This window comes from Apiospora kogelbergensis (assembly GCF_038363985.1).
Source record: "Apiospora kogelbergensis strain CBS 113332 chromosome Unknown utg000008l_segment0_segment0, whole genome shotgun sequence".
Taxonomy (NCBI): domain Eukaryota; kingdom Fungi; phylum Ascomycota; class Sordariomycetes; order Amphisphaeriales; family Apiosporaceae; genus Apiospora; species Apiospora kogelbergensis.
In genome coordinates, this window is record NW_027117425.1 from 788,492 (window position 1) to 810,320 (window position 21,829).

The 21,829-nt window shown below is 51.7% G+C and overlaps 7 protein-coding genes across 7 annotated transcripts; 6 read left to right on the top strand and 1 right to left on the bottom strand.

The window, feature by feature from the left end:
- Positions 1 to 794: 794 nt before the first annotated feature.
- On the top strand, positions 795 to 4,108 carry PG998_012205 (uncharacterized protein; the record flags this gene model as incomplete). Its single annotated transcript, XM_066879021.1, has 2 exons — positions 795 to 1,977; positions 2,028 to 4,108. 2 exons carry the CDS (start codon positions 795 to 797, stop codon positions 4,106 to 4,108), a joined length of 3,264 nt encoding a protein of 1,087 aa, XP_066725405.1.
- Positions 4,109 to 5,152: 1,044 nt separating this feature from the next.
- Positions 5,153 to 7,078, top strand: PG998_012206 (Six-hairpin glycosidase; the record flags this gene model as incomplete). Its single annotated transcript, XM_066879022.1, has 2 exons — positions 5,153 to 5,302; positions 5,360 to 7,078. The coding sequence occupies 2 exons, from the start codon at positions 5,153 to 5,155 to the stop codon at positions 7,076 to 7,078; spliced, it is 1,869 nt and encodes a 622-aa protein (XP_066725406.1).
- Positions 7,079 to 7,340: 262 nt separating this feature from the next.
- On the bottom strand, positions 7,341 to 10,107 carry PG998_012207 (uncharacterized protein; the record flags this gene model as incomplete). Its single annotated transcript, XM_066879023.1, has 7 exons — positions 7,341 to 8,300; positions 8,406 to 8,574; positions 8,633 to 9,080; positions 9,190 to 9,262; positions 9,314 to 9,419; positions 9,487 to 10,017; positions 10,091 to 10,107. The coding sequence occupies 7 exons, from the start codon at positions 10,105 to 10,107 to the stop codon at positions 7,341 to 7,343; spliced, it is 2,304 nt and encodes a 767-aa protein (XP_066725407.1).
- Positions 10,108 to 10,707: 600 nt separating this feature from the next.
- On the top strand, positions 10,708 to 11,767 carry PG998_012208 (uncharacterized protein; the record flags this gene model as incomplete). Its single annotated transcript, XM_066879024.1, has 3 exons — positions 10,708 to 11,051; positions 11,220 to 11,604; positions 11,738 to 11,767. The coding sequence occupies 3 exons, from the start codon at positions 10,708 to 10,710 to the stop codon at positions 11,765 to 11,767; spliced, it is 759 nt and encodes a 252-aa protein (XP_066725408.1).
- A 2,116-nt stretch (positions 11,768 to 13,883) lies between these two features.
- PG998_012209 (uncharacterized protein) lies at positions 13,884 to 14,603 on the top strand (the record flags this gene model as incomplete). The annotated part of the gene is made up of 3 exons (XM_066879025.1): positions 13,884 to 13,910; positions 13,959 to 14,408; positions 14,460 to 14,603. The coding sequence occupies 3 exons, from the start codon at positions 13,884 to 13,886 to the stop codon at positions 14,601 to 14,603; spliced, it is 621 nt and encodes a 206-aa protein (XP_066725409.1).
- A 2,998-nt stretch (positions 14,604 to 17,601) lies between these two features.
- On the top strand, positions 17,602 to 19,058 carry PG998_012210 (uncharacterized protein; the record flags this gene model as incomplete). Its single annotated transcript, XM_066879026.1, has 4 exons — positions 17,602 to 17,854; positions 17,941 to 18,008; positions 18,080 to 18,518; positions 18,580 to 19,058. The coding sequence occupies 4 exons, from the start codon at positions 17,602 to 17,604 to the stop codon at positions 19,056 to 19,058; spliced, it is 1,239 nt and encodes a 412-aa protein (XP_066725410.1).
- Positions 19,059 to 19,477: 419 nt separating this feature from the next.
- On the top strand, positions 19,478 to 21,654 carry PG998_012211 (alpha/beta-Hydrolase; the record flags this gene model as incomplete). The annotated part of the gene is made up of 3 exons (XM_066879027.1): positions 19,478 to 19,601; positions 19,647 to 20,361; positions 20,412 to 21,654. 3 exons carry the CDS (start codon positions 19,478 to 19,480, stop codon positions 21,652 to 21,654), a joined length of 2,082 nt encoding a protein of 693 aa, XP_066725411.1.
- Positions 21,655 to 21,829: the final 175 nt, after the last annotated feature.

The following is a 21,829-nucleotide window of genomic DNA, read 5'->3' on the forward strand; positions in this document are numbered from 1 at the left end:
TAGCTTCAACCTATTGTCCTTCCAACACCTGACATTAACAAGCAACAAGTGTCGACCAAGCAACCCCTCACCGATTGCGCCTCCAATGGGAGTATTGGGCGATGAGGTCTCCTCTCCAGACTGGGTGATTACCGCATCATGGCCCTAACGAGTGGACTCCATCGGATCCGAATTCGGGCGATGAACCTGTTCCGTGACTGTTGGAATCCCCATGCTACGCCACGGATATACAAATAGATTGGCCTGCCAACTCATCAGAAACGAAAGAATTACTTGGTAGAAGGCTATCAAAATCTCGCATGGCTTCATGAGTTCATTTAGCCTATCTGCTTGTACGTTGGCAAGGCAGATACGGGACTGTCAAGTGTGCGCGTGAAGCGTCGTCAGCCCGCCCCCAACAATGTCACCACATGTCGACAGACACAAATGGGAGGCCCTCACAGACTACGTTGGGGCGGAATTCTGGCAGTGAGAACTAGTGCTGTGTCACCCATTTAAATAATTAATCCCTCATACGACTGCTGCAGGACTTCTCATACGAACCTTACAGGACCACGTATGCCAGGCTTGCCAAAGAGGCATTGCCATGGCAGTTCAATGAGGCAGACAGGTACCAAGGTGGACGTCTGCTATTTTTTCATAGCCAGTTGATTTTCGCCACGGGGCTAAAATGAGTTATAAAGAGGCCACATACGATTCCTAGAACTACCTATCATTAATTTATCCAATCCAAAGTTCAAGCCTTTTCCAGATACTGTTTACCCGCGATCAACACAAACCCCCACATATGAGCCATGAAAGACGATACGGACCAAAGAAACACGGCTTTCCAGGCTAGCGACATCCAAAAGGCTAAAGGACTTTGGAGATTCCAGATCAATCGCAACCAGGCCCAGGCATGGGCCCTACGTGACCTCCAATTTCTCGTGTATGATGACACTGGCGACGAAGTTGACGAAGGGCAAACACCCGATTTTAACCCAGAACCTCCTGTCCCCACCGGTGACGGCGTAGCATCGCATAATGCCTATTGGAGTCCCTGGAGCCATCACAATCCCCGCTCGAGCCAATGGCTCTCTCCAGAACCGGTCTTTGCTGAAAGTGCTGAACATCGATTCTCGCAGAATCCGGTCTACTATTCCGAAGAAAGCGAGATACAGAAAGCCATTCTTGAGTCAATGAAGGATGTGGCCCCGAGGTTCGACCAAGACGCTATTACAGGCGCCCAGCCTCCGACACGACCTCGAAGTGTTGTTTCAGATGCAGGGACGGATGAGTCAGAACTTCGGAAGGCCATCGAGCTGTCTCTGACAAGTGGAGACGACTTTGAAAGTGAAGCCATCCCCGCGCACGTGGAAAGTCCTAGTGCGAATGACGACGACATTCAACACCACGGCGGTAAAAGCCCAATCGAAGAAGGAGAAGCATCTGGAGTTGATCGCGACAAGCCCCCCGATTGCAAAATATGTTCTGGTCTACCCGTCTTCCCTTACAATAGAAAGACACGCAAATTTCGTCTTTATAAGCCGGTAAACGAGTTCCCAGATCTTCTTAACTCAACTCTTGGATCCGAGGGTGTATGCGCCCATTACGTGGCTGTCTCCTACTGTTGGCCGGAGCCAATCAAAGACGAAGATGGTAACATCGTTCAACCGGAAATTGACTCAAAGGTCCGGGACTTAAACGGTGAACAACGGCCTGCTAGAGCTCTCGATCAAGTTCTCGACGGTGCTGTGGATTTTGCCAACTCCTTTGGTCTTCGCATGATCTGGATTGACCAAGAATGTTTACCGCAGCCACAGCCCGGTGAGCACCCATCTGAAGAGGAAATCGAATACAAGCGACTGGGCGTTCAGGCTATGGATACTGTCTACAACAGAGCAATGGCGGCAGCAGGCCTACACTCCGTTCGGATCACGAGCCAGTTCCAAGCAGACGCCATGTTGGCGATGATTGCACATGGATACAATTCGAATCGTCCGTTGCCCCCAGTCAACAAGCAATGGACAGTGTACTCGCATTCATAGAGATGGTCGTTTCCGATCGCTGGTATACGCGAGCGTGGGTTGTTCAGGAGGCTGTCAGCGCCGGTTTAGGCCTATGTCTAGCATTCCATAAAGCGCCTGAAATTGTATTCGGGGCTGGCCTCTTCAGGACGCGGGATACCAACCTTGTTCCGAGCCATCCTGTACACAACTTGCGTGAACGATGGGGCTCGGAGCTTCTGGTTCTGCCTGTCCAAAACTTCCGAATGATGGTGCGGGCAGTCAAGAAACTATTGGATCCACAATTCATCAGTCGTGGTCAACTTCTGACCCGTGTGATGAGAGTCATCCCGATCATCGCGGCAGCGGAATCCCTCCATTTAGGCGTTACAACCCAGCATCATATAAGCGCAGCCTCCTTCAACCTCAGAATCCCTAGCTATGGTGGCCGCCGAAAGCTGGATGCTGCGACAGCCTTAACCCTGTTGAAGTCGCGAGGCTGCCGTGACGTGCAAGATCGCATTACCATACTGGCCAATATGTGCGACTATGAGATCCGACTGGATACGAATGAAGCAGTGAAACACTGCGATTCGCTTAGAATCGGACTACTATCTATTGCTCTGCTGAACGGCGACCTCTCCATTTTGGTACCTGAAGCATATCACTTTCCTGGCGATGACACGGGATTCCCAGAAGAGCAAGAGGACCGCAGAACTGGAGGACTTCTTTCTCCCTTCGATACAGATTGCAATCTTCTCAGCAACGTCGTCGTACAATCAGGCGAACTACCCCCGGTCCGTGTCAACAGGCATACATTCGGAGATACCAGGAGAAAAGGGCTACCACTATCGTCATATGCGTGGAAAGTGGATGAAACTCTGGATCTCTGGCCGATAAAGACCAAATACTCACGCCAATGGCACACCATGAAGTGTTTACGAATCCTGATTGAAAGAAAGAAAGACGAATCGGCAGCTGATTACTTCTCGCGAAAAGAGCTGATTACAGAGCACTTCTACAAACGCGAAAATATGATGAGAGCGATGGATGAGATCTACTACAATGGGAGAGTCGCGCCTTACTCGCCTGTGTGGGGTGGGATGGACTCATCTGGAACTGATCTTGAAGTAGAATTGGAAGCTAATCGGGTAGAAAGCGAACCTAAGTTGCGAGATTCCTTCGCAACGATAGTCTACGCTATATTGATGTACCTCCACGACATCAACACTTCCCAGTCACGCGGTGTAGCCAATAGTATTTGGCACTCCTTTCGAACCGGTGTCGTTTCCTCAGAGGAGTCAGGTCCTTGTGGTGATCTTCCTGATTTTGTCAACGATGACCCGCTTGACTTCCGTTTCAGAGTCCTTCAGCTGGAGAAGACTCGTGATGGCAGATACCACCAGGCCTGGCTCATTGATCGAATCATGAAGGATGGATTTCTCTGGACAGGAAGATATATTCGCACGAAGTGCAGGTTGCCCGATCCACAAGAGTTGGAAGCGGAGCTGTCGGGCTGGCCTGAGTTGAGGACCGCATTGCCTGACCCGCCGAAGTTACACGAAGGGGTAAGAAAGGACACCATCATATATCGACAACTAAAGAAGCACCTGCTTGCTGCACAGATCAGCCCCAGGTGGATAGCCCAATCTGGTTCTACGGGACATGCCATGACTAAAAGGACTGTTGGCGGTACAGTCACCTTCCACGACGTTCTTGAGCGAGGTCTTTGGAGCACTGAGGCAGAAGACGCCAGAGAAAGACAGCTGGTATCAGTATTCGATGTCGATGGACCATGTGTTGTGGTCACGCCGTTTAATGTCGACTGGGAAGTTCTCCCCCGACCCGGCATCAGAAGTATGAGTGTGTGCTGGGTTGTGGAACAGATCCAGGACCACACCCCAGAAGATTCCACTGTCCCGGCTGTCTCTGGTGAGGGGCACCTTGATCGAGCCAACAGGAAGGGCAAAGAACCAGAAAGGTCGACAATGAGCCAAGGAGACTCGGGCGCGCCTTCAGACAAGTTTTGGGGTGAGGAGGATGCCATGTACCGAGTTGTCAATAAGGTGAAGGGGGCGTGGCAGATTATGGACCTCCCTGTTCAGGTCTACTCCTTTTTATAAGTCTTTCTTGCTTCTCTCTCATACTTTAACTCTCCTTGGTATCTATAATTCCTTCTTTTTCTTTCTATTCCTTTCGTCTCTGGACTTGTTTGATCAACTCGGAGCCAGCTTGTCTCGTTCCAACTCAACTACGGAAGGAGGCCTTTTTTTCCGCTGGTATATGACTTCTTCGGAGATATACAATTCGGAAAAGCTAGGATAGTCTTCTATATGGGACAAAAACTTACGCTGTCGAAAATTTGTGGTACATGACAAGTAACAAGCGACTACCAGCCGTTATCCTTCAGTTGGAAGTACGTGTGCTGCACACTGTTTCGAACCAATGTTTGACAGCTGTTAGCGTATCGTAGCCAATCAGGAATCTTTCGCCATCCTACGGGGATTGTGCACGTGGTGGCGTAAAGTTGATAGTTCCTCGTCAGGAACGGACCAGTACTTTTTCAATAAGCGGCCCAAATACGACGTCGCAGCACTAAAGTTACGTCTAAGCCGGTTAATATATAGTCGGCTTTTGCTTTTGTTCGCAAGAGGTACTGGTATTGATCCGAATCCTGTGGCGCCGATTGGCACGCTTAACCCGCGATACCACAACCATACCAAATGGTGCGGGGTGCCGTTGGGGACGGCGATCACTTGTCAAATGTAACCTCACCCTCCTCCCCGCGGGCGAAGAACGGGTCATTGATTCCGAGCAGTCAAATCTGCAGTAGCTAGTCGCTATCCAGGGCGCTTCTCAGCTTGTCGTCGAACCATATATTGGTGGAATCTTGGCACGCTGGTGCCTCCCATCAATCAGCTGCAAACGCCTCTTACCTTTTTCGCCTCTCGATTCCATCTCTGATTGGTGGACCATTTATCGGAAAGTTTGTCCAGATTGATTGCTCAGCGTGACATGATGTCGTATCGCGCCGCACGGGAACGGGCCAACAAAACACAGAACGCCAAATATATATAGATTCCTTTGGACGAACAACCAACCATGCCTCTCTCGGGATCAACGCCACATATCATTACACCGCCTGCCAATTGGTTTCAACAAGCATGATGCATGGTATTATCGCCAATTTCCTGGCGTTAGCCGCCTTGGTTGCGGGACAGGCAGCTCCCATTGTGACGGGCGACATTGGCGTCGTGGCTCATGCCTTTGACATCAGCCAAGTCACTCTCAACAATGGCCGAGTGCAAGACAACCAGGTGAGTCCAAGACTTAACTACCTCCTTTTCCCGTAGAGGTACTAACACCCAAACCAGAACCGAACGTTGAGCTACCTCAAGTCGGTCGATACGAATCGTCTCCTGTACAACTTCCGCGCCACGCACAAGCTTTCCACCAACGGCGCCCAGAAGAACGGAGGCTGGGATGCGCCCGACTTCCCCTTCCGCTCGCATATGCAGGGCCACTTCCTGAGCGCGTGGTCCCAATGCTGGGCGTCGCTCAAGGACGACGAGTGCCGCACGCGCGCCACGAACTTCGTGGCCGAGCTGCAGAAGTGCCAAGCCAACAGCCAGGCGGCCGGGTTCGCGGCGGGCTACCTGAGCGGGTTCCCCGAGTCCGAGTTCGACAAGGTGGAGAACGGCCAGAGCACCACCGTCGTGTACTACGCGCTGCACAAGACCATGGCGGGCCTGCTCGACGTCTGGCGCAACGTCGGCGACCAGACGGCCAAGACGGTCCTGCTCAACATGGCGGCCTGGGTCGACGCCCGCACGGGCCGGCTGAGCTACGACAAGATGCAGCAGGTGCTGAACGTCGAGTTCGGCGGGATGCAGGACGTGCTGGCAGAGCTGTACCGACAGAGCGGAGACAGCCGCTGGCTCAAGACGGCGCAGCGCTTCGACCAGGCGTCGACGTTCGACTGGCTGGCGCGCAACGACGACCGGCTCAACGGCAACCACGCCAACACCAACATCCCCAAGTGGGTCGGCGCCGCGCACGAGTACAAGGCCACGGGCACCCAGCGCTACCGCGACGTCGCCAGCAACGCCTGGGACATGGTCGTCGGCCACCACAGCTACGCCATCGGCGGCAACAGCCAGAACGAGCACTTCCGCCCGCGCGACGCCATCGCCGGCTACCTGACCAAGGACACGGCGGAGCACTGCAACACGTACAACATGCTGAAGCTGACGCGGGAGCTGTGGACGCTCGAGGGTGCCTCGGGATCGAGCGCCAACACGCGCTACATGGACTTCTACGAGCGCGCCCTGATGAACCACATCCTGGGCGCCCAGGACCCCCACAGCGGCCACGGCCACATCACCTACTTCTCGTCGCTGCAGCCGGGCGCGCGCAAGGGCCTCGGCCCCGTCTGGGGCGGCGGCACCTGGAGCACCGACTACGACTCGTTCTGGTGCTGCCAGGGCTCCGGCGTGGAGCAGAACACGCGGCTGATGGACGCCATCTACGGCTACGACGACGCGGCGCTGTACGTGAACCTGTACGCGCCCTCGACGCTGAACTGGTCGCAGAAGGGCGTGCGCGTCACGCAGTCGGGCGACTTCCCCAACGTCGACACCGTCACCCTGACCGTTTCCGGCACCGGCTCCTTCGGCCTCAAGATCCGCATCCCCTCCTGGACCCAGGGCGCCGAGATCGCGATCAACGGGCAGAAGCAGAGCGTCGCCGCCGCGACGGGGACGTATGCGCAGATCCCCTCGCGCGCTTGGGCGAACGGCGACAAGGTCACGATCAAGCTGCCCATGCGCCTGTACCAGGTCAAGGCCAACGACGATGCCAGCTTGGCGGCCCTCCTGTACGGGCCCGTCGTGTTGATTGGCAACTACGGCAACAGCGCCGTCAATTCGGCGCCGACCATCAGGTTGGACACGATCAAGCGGAGCTCATCTTCAGCTGGTCTCGCCTTTACGGGAACCACGAGCGATGGGAAGAGTGTGAACCTTGGGCCTTGGTATGATGGAGGCAAGGACTTCAACTACGTCACGTATTGGAAGTACTCTGGGTCTTTGTAGAAGTCGTACTAGTTTCTCACCTGAGAACAGCCATCATGATGCCTTAACTATGTCAATTACACTCACATAAGAACATTATTAAGTGAAGTGACCGCATGCCGTCGACGGAGATGAGAAGGTTTCGAAATAAAATATTAAAAGTATTATCTCTACTGGGCTAGCTATGGATGAAGTTGAAGTAGTACCAAAATGTAAGAATGAATTCCAAGTAGCAGTAGACAGACGGTTGACTGCCCCGTAAACCATGCCGTACCTAGACTCGTCACCTAGTAAGTTGATATTGGGACCAAGTTTGTCTTTTTGAATGGCGCGAAGCGCTTTGTCGCGGTGTCCGCAAAGCGGCTTTCAGCTGGGGAGGCATCTGTCCCCTTGCATCGTGGAGGCTTGTGCTGTCGTAGTCATCGTCGTCATCGTCGTCATCGTCGTCGAAGTATGATGAAGGAGAGTAAGAGGATGTATCCGCAGAAGGATGAGAGGAAGACCCAGGTCTCAACCCATCGCTGCGCCCCTCGATATGCCCTAGCGATGAAGATGCTGTGGTGTCGAGGTCGACAGGCACAAAATATGCTTCTGATGAGTGGCGGATTGACGATCCGACCTCTGCCCCTTGACTGAGCGTCTCGGCTAGAGTTTGCCGAACGTACTGTTCAACTGGGTCTTCAAGCAGTGTTGTATCCTCCGTCGCCGGGTAGTTTTCAACACTCCTTGTCTCGGGTGCTTTGTCCGCTTGCCGTGCGCTTTCTTGTAAACGTCTACTCAGCCGACGCCTCGTATTTCGTACTCCCAGTTGGCCCGAGCTTGCAGGATGACGAGCGACGGGTTGTTTTCTCCTCTGTTTCTTCGCTTTCGACTCGGCGGGCCGATACCCTTTAGTCAACATCTCCAGCAGCTTGGCATTGTCATCATGCACTTGTACGATGTGGATACAGTTCTCGCCGCCGTTGTAGTAGAGCGGAAAGGTATGCTTGTCGAACAGCCGACGATATTTTTTAGTCCAGTGGGTGTAGTGCCGCTCCATGACCAGCTTCATGTCGTCGCCACAGCCCGTCAGCGAGAGCGCGATGTGCCATATCCCTTGGGTCGGAATCCCGAGGTTCAGGAGGTCGTAGCACCGGTAGAATTGGAGCTTCTTGGGCGGGGGCTGGCGTTCGTAGAAGGGATGGCAGACGAGTCGTAGATGATCTATGCCCGTTACGGAGCTTATCCAAACCACGCTGCGTTCCTAATCCAACGAAGTCGGATTGTCATTGTCAGTCGGGAGCCTTTGTAGGGATTAGATGGGGCTGGGGGTGAAAGTCGATCAAGGGGAGGGCGACGGCGTGTTTACCTTGCTCAGGGCGAATACGGCTTCATTATCCCAATATCCTTCCTTATTGTTGCCTCTGGGCGCATGTTGCTGTCTTTGCACACCAATCGCAGCCCCTCGATTGAAGAATTCTTCGATGGTGATGCGATTGGAAGCAGCATATGCCGCGCCTTTAGCAATCTTCATGGGGCTACCCAGAGAGATAGATGAGTGAATGTGCTTTTACTCCTTGTCCAGAGTAGACTTACTCGTCAACGTGATTCCACTGGTCCGTAAAGAGCGGCGGCTCGATGTTGTTCTCCTCGCACATCTGCCGCAGTTTGTCTTTCAGACCCGCGTGCTTCGCAGTCCCACCGGAAACCACTACACGGGGCTTGCTGGTGTCCTTGATGGCGGCGAGCTCCTCGATTCTCTCGCGCGCGAGCTGTAGGGGCAGCTTCATCGCCGCATCGAACTGTTCTTCAATCACCTGCGACTCGATGCGGACGGAAAGCCCTTGGCTGTTCTCGTCGAGTCCCTCCAGCCTACAGTGCTCTCCGCCGTAGGAAGGCCCCGTGCAGCGCTTTTTCTTGTTGAAGTCGTCGTAGATCTGGCGCTTGCCTTTGACACATAGACGCCGCCCTCGCTCCTCTTCCAACATGCCCACCGCTACTTCTGCTATGTTGTGCTCCCATTGTTCGCTACCACCGCCGGCACCTAATCACCAGAGTAGGGTCAATTGACTACTGCATCTATAGTAGACAAGACGAAAGAGAGGAAGGACGGACAGAAGGAAAGATTCCAAAGAAGAATAGAAATTTTATACCTTTAGGAGTTGAAATTAGATAGAAACTAGGCTGATCCTTCTCGTCGTAAACAATGTTGAAGGTACAGGTGTTCTAGACGATCCGTTAGCGATGGCCTTGCTTTAGTCGAAAGGAACATCCTACTGTGTTGTGGCCTCCGAAATCAAGAAAGAGGAGGACATCGTGGCGCACTGTCTTCCCACCTCGGTTCAATCTGTCTGAGGGCTTGAGGAGCTTTCTCATATGGTCCCTAACGGCGCGCTTCCCGTCTCAATGTCTGGCAATAACGCAGTCAGGATCAGTAGATGGGCACTCACCTGCAGAGGTAGTGTCCCAGAGCTTCGGTCTCATACACGAAGACAATGCGATTTTCGTACTGGTGACCGAACGTCTTGAGTATGATGGATTTATACTTGGCCTCAAAGTCCAGCGTCCACTGCGACGGCACCGAGAGGCTGATGATGTCAATCTCGTAATCCTGGTCCTCGCACATCGCGTGGCTAAGGTATGCAATCCTTGTGAAGAGCTCCTCCAGGCCGCTTGTCAGGCGCTGCTCAAATAGCTCGTCTCCTCTTCCGGCTATAAGCTCCTTGAATAGATCGTATTGCTCGAGTAGCTCGTCCGACGCATTCACCAACGTATAGAACGCATACTTGGCGGATACGGGCTTTCGACTGGGGTCGTCCTGCTCGCACAGGTACACTGGGTCAAGGGTATCGAAGGGGTAGATGGAAGAGGAAAAGTCGCCATTGGAAAAGCGAAGTGATGGGATTTCTCGGTTGGGTTCGACGGGATATTTGCCGAGCGTGGCTCGTGTACTCGTGCTTCCGAGGTCGATTCCGAGCGTCCTAAACCAGGCATGCGTGCATTGGTCAGTGAATAGGGCCAGAAAAGAGATATGTGTTTCATATGTTAACATACAGCTTTGTCTTCTCCATTCTGATGGAAGCGTCTGAGACACCCATCAAGCGGTCGCTTGCTGTAGTGAGAATGGAACAACGTATGACCTACTGTGACGGTCAACAATACGGCTGCTCAGCACTATATTTATACCCAGTAGATCCAGAAAGTTCTACGTAAACATATCCTGTTATCTCCAACGGTCAAAGCGTATATTGCTGTCAGCCTCCTATTCTAAAAAGGCCCCATGATCGTACCGTGAGTCTCTCAAGTATCTTTGCGTACAAATCAGCAGATCAGGATACCTAAGGACTATCGCGGGCTACGTACTGGCCAGGATTGTTTCATGCATGCAATACAATTTGTGTTGCTTGGCTATTGGTGACTAAAAACTCTGCTTGAGTGTTGTTGGTTGCAAGTTCTGAATGCGGGACATCCGACTGGTTAGAGAGAACGCCACAAATGATATCCCTGTCAAAATCGAGATGATTACGCGCGAGAAGCCTAAGCGAAGGAGGGAAGTAGGAACGCAATATCTAGATCAAGAATGACATTCATCTCCTCCTATGTGCTATTAGCATTTTATTTATTCTTTTCTTCTTCTGCAAGAACTGCAATCTTTGAGTTTCACTTCAAAGATGTCCTCAAACGGCCCCAAAGCCCTTGTTTCCCCTGCCGCCAATGTGAATCAGGCAGCCCTCGCCAGCGCGTCTCTTACCTTGTCACGTATTGACCACGCCTTGTCAGATGCTTCTGAGCGCTTCGAAAAGTCTGTAGAGCGAGAGATTCAGACCTACAAGGCCTACAGGAGACAATGCGACGAGCTCCTCTCGCGGAGAACCAGTGTCATCCAAGAGCTATCGGCATCTAACTCCAGATATGCAGCCCTGCTCGACATACGAACCGACTTTGACATCCCTGCCGTCCTGCTCCGCCACGATGGGGTTTTGTGCTCGCTCAAGCCCGTCCCCAAACATCTTGCGTCCCCAGAGCCGACTCCAGCGAGTGACGATGCAAGTGGCATTTTCTAGTCTCTGTCTTCTTATATCCCTGAGACCGTGGTCTGACTATATCCCCAGGGTCCGAGCGAACCAAAGTCTTCAACAATTAGTATATCCTCGAACGCACCAACAAACCTTCCGAACCCTAGACAGAGCCTAGCGGCCCGGGCCGTTAAGCAATCCACCGTGAACGACCAGCAACAACAGCCGCTGAGAATCCTGCGCCCGAAACGACTCGCAGCCGATGCGGATCTCGCCCTTGCCGTCGCACCAGCTCCACCCAATATGCGATTGAATACATCGATACGACAGCAACAACAACAACAAAAACAACTTCAAACGATGAAGACCGATGTAGTTACCAAAGACCACTACTGGGTCTTTGACTATACCGACCACACAGCGCTGTACACCCTGCGATGCCCCTCTGTCACTTGTAACAACCCCGTCTTCTCCAAGCACCCCCTGCGACAAGAGAGGGCCGAGCGCCACTTCGAGAACTGCGGCGTCGAGTTCAAGAACACAGACGACTTAGTTCGTCGGTACGCGCGTCAAGGTATGAGCCAATCGAAGGCAACCCAAGCCTCTGCTGTCCAACCACCATCTATAACATCTTCCCTCCATATCTCGAAATGACCAGTCTGCTAATAGAGGCTCAAACATGCAGTGGTATCCGGCCGCAAAGGTAGGGAGGTGAAGAGAGCTTGGGCACGGGGACACAATTCGCGTTTGTTGGCTGGGGATGAGTCACACCTAGCTTGCGAGAACCTGGAGTAAGTAGGTATGGTATATCATCACCGTTCAACTGTCACGATTGCGCCAATGTCAACGGATGAGTTGCTATCTGATCCCAATACTCACCATTGGACCAAATTGGCAGTTATCCTAAAGGGTTTCTTCATTGGAGTAAATACTATACGATATTTCTTTGCTCATTCGACCGACGCTGGCCAACAGCACGCACATACACAAGAGCCGCGTGATTCTCGCCCAATGCTTCCCGTCTTACCAGCCTCAGGCTACTTTAACGTTAGCATGGGTACCATGGTTTCATGTCGTTTGGGCTTCCCTGGAGATTCGAGTTGCGGCGCATGACACCGTCAAAGGTACACTAGGCTCACTATCATCAGCCCCTTCTTTTTTTCTCGTTACCCCTTTTATTTAAATCCACTCAATCCAAACCAGCTTGATGCCAATAACCCAGTAGGCGTTGATCCCCAGCCGGGGTCGCCTGGTAGTCTTTATTGTACTCCCGGATGCTGACCGCATCGCTGGTAAACGCCGACAGTACCCAAAGTCCCAGTCCCAACCGGAGGCCGAGTTATTGTGGAAGCCACGCATCGTCAGCCCGGGAGACTGTGATCGATCTCGGGACCCTATTGCATCCTCGCCCCGCAATGCGTCATACCCGTGTGGAAGTGTCCAGTTACCTAAACACGTACTAAGCTTGACACTTGAATACAATAAGCCTGGCTAGAGAACAGTCCGGCAATGCTTGTAATAACCTCTTCAACTTCGAGATCGGAAGTCGAGCTTTTCACAATTTGGGGATACGCACTCTATCGACAGTTGTTCCCAATAAAATCAGGGCTGGGATCGTAACATACAGTAATTCCTTTCCGCGACCGCGATTCCCAAGTCTGGCTGCGTTTGTGATGAGCGGAGGAAACATTTGTTGCATATTCTGGTTCGATGATTGTCCATGACGGATGCTATCGAGGTCTGGTCCAACTCCATCCACAAAAGGAACAGAAATTACTATCGCCTCAAGCCCAACATCCATCAAGAACTCTCAAATCAAGCTCTTACAACCTGTCATGATGCATTTCTCCCTTGTTGCCGCCGCCATCTTAGCCGGTCTCGTTGGCTTCACCACCGCGGCTCCTACCAAGTGCTCTTCAGTCAACCCACCCTTCTTAGGAACCGTCTTTGCAAACCCCAACTATAGTGGCAGAGCCAGCGCCTCAAGCCCACCTTTTTCGGGCACCGGCTTGCCTAATCCCAACTACAAGGCAAAAAACACCCCGCCCTTCTCGGCGACTAAGCTGCCCAACCCCGGCTGTGAAGCTTAGGCGAAAGGAGGTTGTGACAATGAGATAACCTTATTTTTGCCAATGTGTGTGCGTGCAGACTTCCAAAGCAGGGCAGAGTTATGACTTGGGCTTAAGGGGACAAGGCACCACCGCAGAGATAACAATTTTACTGATAAAGAGATACGAAGTTCGGAAACGATCCACATAATGACATATGGTGATAACAACCTGTAGAAAAGAATTGAAAGATATGAATCAAAACTAAACAACATACATCGAGCACATTATGTACAATGAACAAGGAAGACACACACAAGCTACAAGAGAAATTTACCTCTTATGGATTCTTGAGCCAATAAAGAATCTTTTACGTAAAATAATTCAAAACAAGACGATTTTCAAGTTGAGAATGGGCAGTTGGAGATCTTGTCTAGTCCAAGCTACCCCTGAATTCAAAGCCCATAGAGATATAGCTCACACCTGATGTTCTGCCTGCCCTTGGTGTCTATGAATGCCTGTTCTATCACTCAAATAAATTCAAGTATCTTTAATATGTTAAATAATTTCATTCGGATACGATGTCGCTTATTTCTTTTACATTCTTCAATCTTTATCTTTTGTAAAGAACAGGCTACTAAATCGGGAAAACGCTATATTTATATATCGTCATCTGCCATCCTTGAATGATTTTAAGGCGAACTGTCACAACCTCACCTCTATCACTTTGGTTATTTGTCCAGTGACTCTCATCAACCCATATCCTCAAGTCATCAAATCAAGATGGAGCATTCCAGCTCTCATCCTCGCGTAAGTGTCGAATTATGATTAGAGTTTGCAGAACTGGCGTGTCTTAAGCAACAACCACAACTAATATGTATTCAACCAAAGGCCAATGACGGAAATGCCAATCAGGAGGATCCCGCTAAGGCTATAGAACTAGCCGCCCTGCTGCCCCCGCTCCTGCCCATGCCGGAGTCCATTAACCATCCGGATACCGTACAAGAACGCTACCGACTGCTCATGAAGTTCATCAAATCTACAACTAAAAACATGGATCTCTATATGCTGACAGCCCGATACGGCGGCCATATCACCGCAGCCAATGAGAAGACTTATGCTTTCTGCAAAGATGTGCACTTGAACATCATAGAACTATTGGAAGAGTCGCAGGACGAGGTCCTTGACGGCTGGGAGGCCTACCTCGATGACAGGACCGATATTGAGTTCGTCATGGATGAGCTCCGTCTCGAGGATACTATCATCGAGTTAATGGAGAAGTCTTGGTCGGAGCTTTTAGGAAGACCAGTAAATACCAATATCATGAGACATCATGCGTGTTTGCTAACTAAGTCGCAGCACACAACCGCCGTCCGGGGTGCTTCTCCACATTGTCCCCGCGCAGATCCTTTGTGGGGTAACGGAAACACTGTCATGGCCATCCTCCCCCTTATTATTTTAATTCTGGTCATTGCCCTGGTGGTTTCATTCTTGGAGAGTTGAGTGGGTCAGGGTTAGGAGAGGGAAAAGGAGGTAAAGTTGACTGGTGGCATATTCGGGGTTTACGCTGTTTACATTCCTTTCCAAGTCTTCAGCGAGCAGAACGAAAGAGACACGGAGACGCTAGATTTGCCTCCAACCTGGAGATGATAGGCGATGAGAAACCAACCATCAAACACTAGATCTAGAATGACATTGATTGACAACTACCTATCAGGCTACCTTTAACAACTAGATTAGCACAGCGGCGGCCTGCTATACATCTTAATGGCTACGGACGATGCCTTAGTGGCAAAGGTGCTCTGTTGGGAGAACATTGACTGCTGGATCCTGCACGACCCAATGGGCAATGATGGCAGAGATCACCTTACGATGCAAGTCCCTCTTCGCTTCTATAAGGGACACAATAAACAGGTCATACATACTTAGTTCCCCTTCCTCGAAGAGAAGCTCCCTGTATCATGTGCCCTCTCGCACCTACCTGCGAAGGCCTTGGCGGAGGGTGTAATAGATGACGCGGTTTACTCCACCCAAGCCGAGCCTTTTTCAATACTAATATAAGTATGAGGGCTGTTTGTATCCCATGAATGAAGGAATTTTGGCACAAGCCAGTGTTTCGGAAGACCATTGAGTCGGTTGGAGGGCCTCTGAAGTCTGACGACCCCTTGACTGTGCACTCATTTGACAACAACTCTGGGAGGCTAGGGAAGGCGGCACGGCTGCCTGATCGACTCCAGTCGTATGTATACTGCCGGGGCAACCTAGAGATTATTAACAGTAAAGCTTCCCTGGCTATACGACACGACAGTCTCTAATATAACAAAAGAGGACTATCGCACGTCGATCCGGGACCGAGCAGCGCGGCACCGAGTTAATAACGGCGTCTATGAGAGTTCGTATGCCAACGCGATGCGAAACGCTATACCTCAATATGCAGGTTTAGGCTGTGGCACCGAGTCTCCCTATCTGGATATCCTTAATCACATTAGAATCGTGTACGATGAGAATGCTTCAACAGGGGTGTCCGACGCGGTTATGAGCGCCGTCGATCCGGATACTGCGATTCGCCGACTGGAAAAAGAATGGTCGTGATAGTCGGTGCAGCCACAGCCGCAGCGTCTGACTCGGGTCGTAAGGCTTGGATTCGTCAATCAGTAGATCGCATGTCGGAGGTCGGCTCTCAGTCCACTTGACAAGGTCCTCACACTCGGAATCAGGAAGACGAGCCATAGTACCGTGACTAGGAGGAAATATGAGTAAAGAGAGAGAGAGAGAAAATAACCTTGTATCCGTGGCAAGATAAAAATACCTACTTGTGCAGAAATATTGGTTTGGACCTCTTCGGATAGACACAAGGAGCGTCGGTACAATTCCCTGATAATAATTTAAAGTGTAGTGCGATTAATGTCACTAAATACGCCCTGGGTGATTCATGTATGATGTGGTGGAAGAGAAGTAGATTTGGGATCTTTGGTGGGTGTTGATGTTGGAAGTAATCGTGATTTCAATTGCATAAACAAAGGTTAGCAGTGTGGTTTTGCTCTTAGCTCATATTGTTTAGTTTGCACCCACCAGTTACCAGTATCAATCATTATTGAGACCTTGTCTGAATTCATATTCCTTTACCTGTGTTTCCTATTCACTCCCCAATGCTAGAACTGGATTTCTGTGAGCCTGTTTGAATGTTGAATGCTGTGCCTTCCCTCTATCTGCCCACAATGATGTTGCTGGCTCAGCAAACATTCGAGAAACATATCTTCGAGTATCCCATTATCTCCGCCCGAACTGGCATTACTCATCATGTACAGGCCATCTCTCGGGATATCGGTGCACTCCGGTTTCCACGTGTCACGTTCATGCAACAGTTCATGGCGTCCAAAACATGATAGATCCGTTTCCATCTAGGCCCATTAAGATGCAGGCTGCAGTTTTGACATGCGCAAGTGAATGAGGTGCATGGCCCTCTGACGCCCACCCAGAGGTGGAACGATAGGTCACCAAAAAGGGATCCGCGTGCATGAGGTATGTCAAGTGAGTCAAGAATAGGGCCGTGCTGCCGGGGCATTCATTAACAATCTTCCTGGGCCGACATTTTCACGCCTAGGTTGGAGCTCAGCCGCTGTACGTGCGGAAAGGCCCCGAACGGTGTCCAATGGCAGGGGGAGGCAATCCCACGAATCAAACACGGCATCTAGCAAGGCTCCCTGGGTCGATGCCAACAACTTAGCAAGTAAAAACAATTACAAATCGTTTGCAACTGGCCACAACCTGCCCTTTGATTTTTAAATCCGGCTCAAAGATAAACCCGGTATGGATTCTAGGATCACTAACAGCCGCCGGTAACATGGGGCCCTTGAATCGGCAAGTGCCGCTTGCAGAACCGTCAAGGAATAGGAGGTCTGTGTGGCAGAAATACCGGGTCTCGATGCCTGTCGTCTCACAAATCTGACTCGCCTATCGTCCAAAATCCAAGATACGGTCCCACGTGGCGACGACAAGCTCACGATATCCGGCAGTAGGGCTACATTCTTCGAACACTCGCCTGATGCTCATACCCATCCCCTGTCATCCGTGCACCAGCGGGGCGGAGCGGTACACTTTTTGCTGAAGAAAGCAAGATAGTGGCCCAAACCCCCAGTTGTTCAGGCCAGGCTGGTTCGGTGTACGCATGAATGGGCCGAGGTTGCCATAGACATACTCCCAGGATACGATATCTTGTCAGAACTTTGTCATTCGGGCGGAATGTAACTCTCCACAATAGGTCTCTCTATTGCAAGTCGCCTATCCACCGATTCCTACATGTGCCGCCAGAGTAACATGTGAACTCGGCAACTTCCCGAATGCTCCGTCGATCGAATCTTTTTTGATGGAGGCTGGGCATCGAAAGGCCATATATAGCCATATGATCAGGCTTAGCAGCTAACCTAGCCTCTCTCCATGTTTTCCTTTTTTAGGGATCATCCTGATCGCCAGGACGCCCGCGATACTCACGGCCACCGTCATGTATAACGATACCGCCGCCCGCGAAGGCTTCGCTGCCGCACTCCTGGCCCTGTCGCATACACAAGATCTGTCCGAGACACTCTGCCACCAGACCCGGGTGCTCGTCATCGTTATTACTCTGCTCGCTACGGTCTTCGTGGCCTTGCGCTTTCTTGGACGCTGGCGTCAGGGCGTACGATTTGGCGCTGACGACTGGACGTGCTTGGTCGCCCTGACGCTCTTATATGCCAACTTCATAATCCATCTTGTTTGTATGTTGCCATTCGACACTATCGCTCGCCGATTTGGGTCATCGCTACCAGGCGGAGGAGCACGGTCTAACATGTGTTGTGTGTAGTGATTGATATGGGTGTTGGCATGCACACAGGTGCTATGTCTGTGGACCACATTGAGTCGCTTAGCAAGGTACGACCAGACTCCGATATATCCAATATTCTCTTCTAGACACTAGACTAACGACTTGTCATTTTGGTTAGGTACTATTTGCGGGCGAGATACTATACGTGACCTCCATCAACATTTACAAGATATCGCTCCTGTTCTTCTACTGGAGAACCTTCCCAGTGCGATTGATGAAGATCGGCGGGATCGTGCTTGGCATCTTCACTCTGCTGTGGACCCTAAGCGCCATCTTTGTCATCGTCTTCCAATGCCTCCCCGTGAGCAAAGTCTGGCAGCCCTGGGCCGAGGGCACCTGTACCAACTTGCTGCATACGGAGCCCGCCATGGCGGGGCTGAACATTTTTTGTGACATCGCCATCCTGTGTCTGCCATTGAAGCCTGTACTAGGCCTCCGCATCAACGCAGCCCAGAAGGCTTTCGTAATTGGCACCTTCCTGCTGGGCTCGTACGTCGTCTTCACGAGTTGCTACCGGCTGGCTATGTTCTTCAAGTTCGACCCGACGGATGCCACCTGTAAGTTCCTACATCTTTTACTGGTCCTCTTTGAGGAATCAGAACTAACGTTACATTCTAGATACGCTAGCCGAAGCCCAAGCTTGGGACGTGGTCGAGATGGCGAGTGGCATCATCTCCTGCTGCCTGCCGACCCTGGGCCCGATCCTCAAGACGATGACAAACTCGATCATTACAAATACCCGCCTCAGCACGCGAATGAGCGCATTCGGACCAGCAGCTGTGCGCGCACGGGGCCCCAAGCAGGACCTGGATCTGGTGACCATCGGAGGTTCGGGCGGTTCCTCGTCGTGTAAGAGCCCGCGGTCCCCACATTGGAGCAACAAGCTCCACCATCATCATGATAACAAGTACGGCGTCATTGACGATGACATGTACAACGACGATGGGATGGTCGTGGAGAAGAAGTCTCCGTCGCCGCAGCCATTCGTCCAGCGCGAGGTCGCCATGCTGATGCGCAACGGGGCCAGTGCCCCCATCATTCAGTCTCAGGATGACGAGACACCGCTGAGACCGGCCCAGATGGGGGATGCGGTTTGAGATGGCGAGAGACCTATTTAACGTTTTCAAGAGTGGCATGATTATGAATTATTTTAAATAAACCTTCAATCTGTAAAACTAAGTCTAGCCCTCGAGTATATTAAAAGTACAAGCAGCACTCCCGGCTCTGGCTTCTCTAAGTTCCAAGCTCTTGGCATGAATGCGGAGGCGGGGCCGTGGAAATTCATGGGTCACGGCGTGATTTCTTACAAGTCCCTTACCGGCGCTAGTACTATAGCGTAAGGAAGATTTGGTAAGGTGGTAGCGGCGGGCAGCGGGGGCCGAAAGCACTGCTGGGGATCCGGTTAAGTGGGCGCGGTCGAATGGTCAGACACAGGAAGCCCAGTTGATTCTGCTTTATTTCTCTAATCTCTCTCTCATCGTTCGCTGTACAAGCAAGCGTCCCAAAGATCACGGCCATGTCTCGATCCCTATTCTTGGCGCTGCCCGGCGTTCTTTCTTTGCTCACAGTCACGTCTGCAATTCCGAGCGTATCCTCTGTTGGGTCTGACTTGCAGATCCTGTTGCACAATGATCTCTATGGTAAGAATCCTTTATAGATGGGTGGCAGAGGCTAACCCCAACCAGGCAACCAAAGTGCACGTGGGGAGGCTGTCATAGTGCTCAGGACTGCTCAGACCCAAGAAGATGCGGCGAAGGCCTGCGTTGCAATTGGCGAGTCTCTATGGTCACCAGCCTCCGACCCCAAGCTCAACGACTTTTTGGCCTACTTGAGCTACGGGATGGAAGACGAGAGCGATTCAATACCTATTGACCAACTCTGGGTCAGTTCGACTTCCAAAGGTGTATGCAATACCATCACATCATCGGGACAGACTGGAAGCGCCGACTGCACCGCTCGTCTGCCCGGACTCTGCACGCAAAGCGCTGCTTTGTACTCCGTCAATGGTACCGACACCGAATACCAGACTCAGGTCTCTGCCGGCGATGCTGTATATACCGGCTATCGTGACAAACTCTCTTTCCGGTTCTTGGGTATCCGGTACGGGTCGTACCCTGAGCGCTTCACATACTCATCGCCCGTCTCTGCCTCTGGCGAGGTATCGGCACTCCAATTCGGATCTGTTTGCCGGCAAAGAACCGCTCTTATTGGGAGCGAAGACTGTCTCTATTTGAACATTTATACGCCCTTCATTCCTGCATCAACGGGTGGGAATCTTAAACCAGTCATGCTTTATATCCACGGCGGTGCATTCCTCAGTGGGTCGGGTTCAGACGCTGTATTCGACGGTGGGAATCTTGCTTCAAGAGGTGATGTCGTGGTTATAACAATCAACTACCGGTATTTACCCCATCTTCAACCTAATTATTCTTTCTTGCTAACCTTCAGAGACTCGGGACTTTTGGGTTTTTGGTGTATGGCAACAACACCGGCCTGAACGGCAACTATGGCATTGGTGACATGGTCACGGCACTGGAATGGGTGCAACGGAACATTGCATCATTTGGTGGTGACCCGGATCACGTCACCGTGTTCGGCCAGAGCGCCGGGGCCGAAGGCATTCGAGCACTTTTGCAGTCACCGCCGGCCGCTGGGCTTTTCTCGGCCGCCATCATGGAAAGCGATCCGAGACCGGCGGTCTACACGCGTTACTTGACGAGGGACCAAGAAGTTGCGCTCCAGACGATGCCCATCTTGACCCTTTCTGGGTGCGTTAGTGGAGATATTGACGCCGAGGTCGCTTGTTTACGCAACTATGATGCGGCCTCGTTCTTCAGTCTCGCAACCATTCCTGCGAACAATCCCGTCGTCGATGGCCATTATGTCCTGTCGCCTGCCATCCCCTTCAACGGCACCGGCCATGTCAACAAGGTTCCATTACTCATAGGCCATATGCGTGACGAAAGTGCTTCCGACTTGGCCCAATGGCTCCAAACTGACAATCTTACACTCTCCCTCGCTAGCAACGGCTTACCAACCTTGCCGGCTGCGGAACCCGAGGTTTTTCCCATTGCAAAAACGGACAATAGTACAACCGCCATCTGGAACGTTACTGTGCAAGTGTCAACTGAGTCGACATTTTCTTGCCTCGACCAAGCGACGGCGTATGCCGCTGCCACCACTTCCATTTTCCCCCAGGTGTACTACTACCAATTCAATCGCAGCTACCAAATCACGACATATCCAAATGGATTCCCAAACAAGCAGCTATGCAACGCCCCCGTCACCCCCACTCATCCACACGGAGACCCGGATGGAGAATATTACAAATGTCACAGCGGCGAACTCACGACTGTTTTCGGCACTTGGCGGCTCCTAGGTCTTCCGGAGCGTGATGATAATGACACTCCGTTCACACAGGCCGTCATCGACCGGTGGTCTTCGTTTGGGAAGACCTACAACCCGAATCCCGATCCCACGTATCTAGTAATCAGGGGCTACACGAACACTACGTTGGAGATTACCACTTCTGGAGCATGGGATCCCGTCACGGCGGATAGTCAGACATTGAGACAGCTTCAGTGGCCGAGTCGGCAGGATTTATTCCCCGCCAAGGACAGATGTGTCGCATTGGGCCAACCACTCGACTACTTTCTACAGCCAGGTGCTCAAGTCGCAGCATCCATCCCCTAGAGCTAGGGCAATCACTCCTGCCCCCACCACCCTGGAATTGCCGCACTCGCCATGCATCAGTCAACGTGTCAAACGTCTTACACGCAAGCTGAAGGGTTTCGGCTGCAGGATCGAACACTCAACTGAAATCGAGACATAGACTAAGATGAGTAGTGTTGATTACTATGTATAAGTC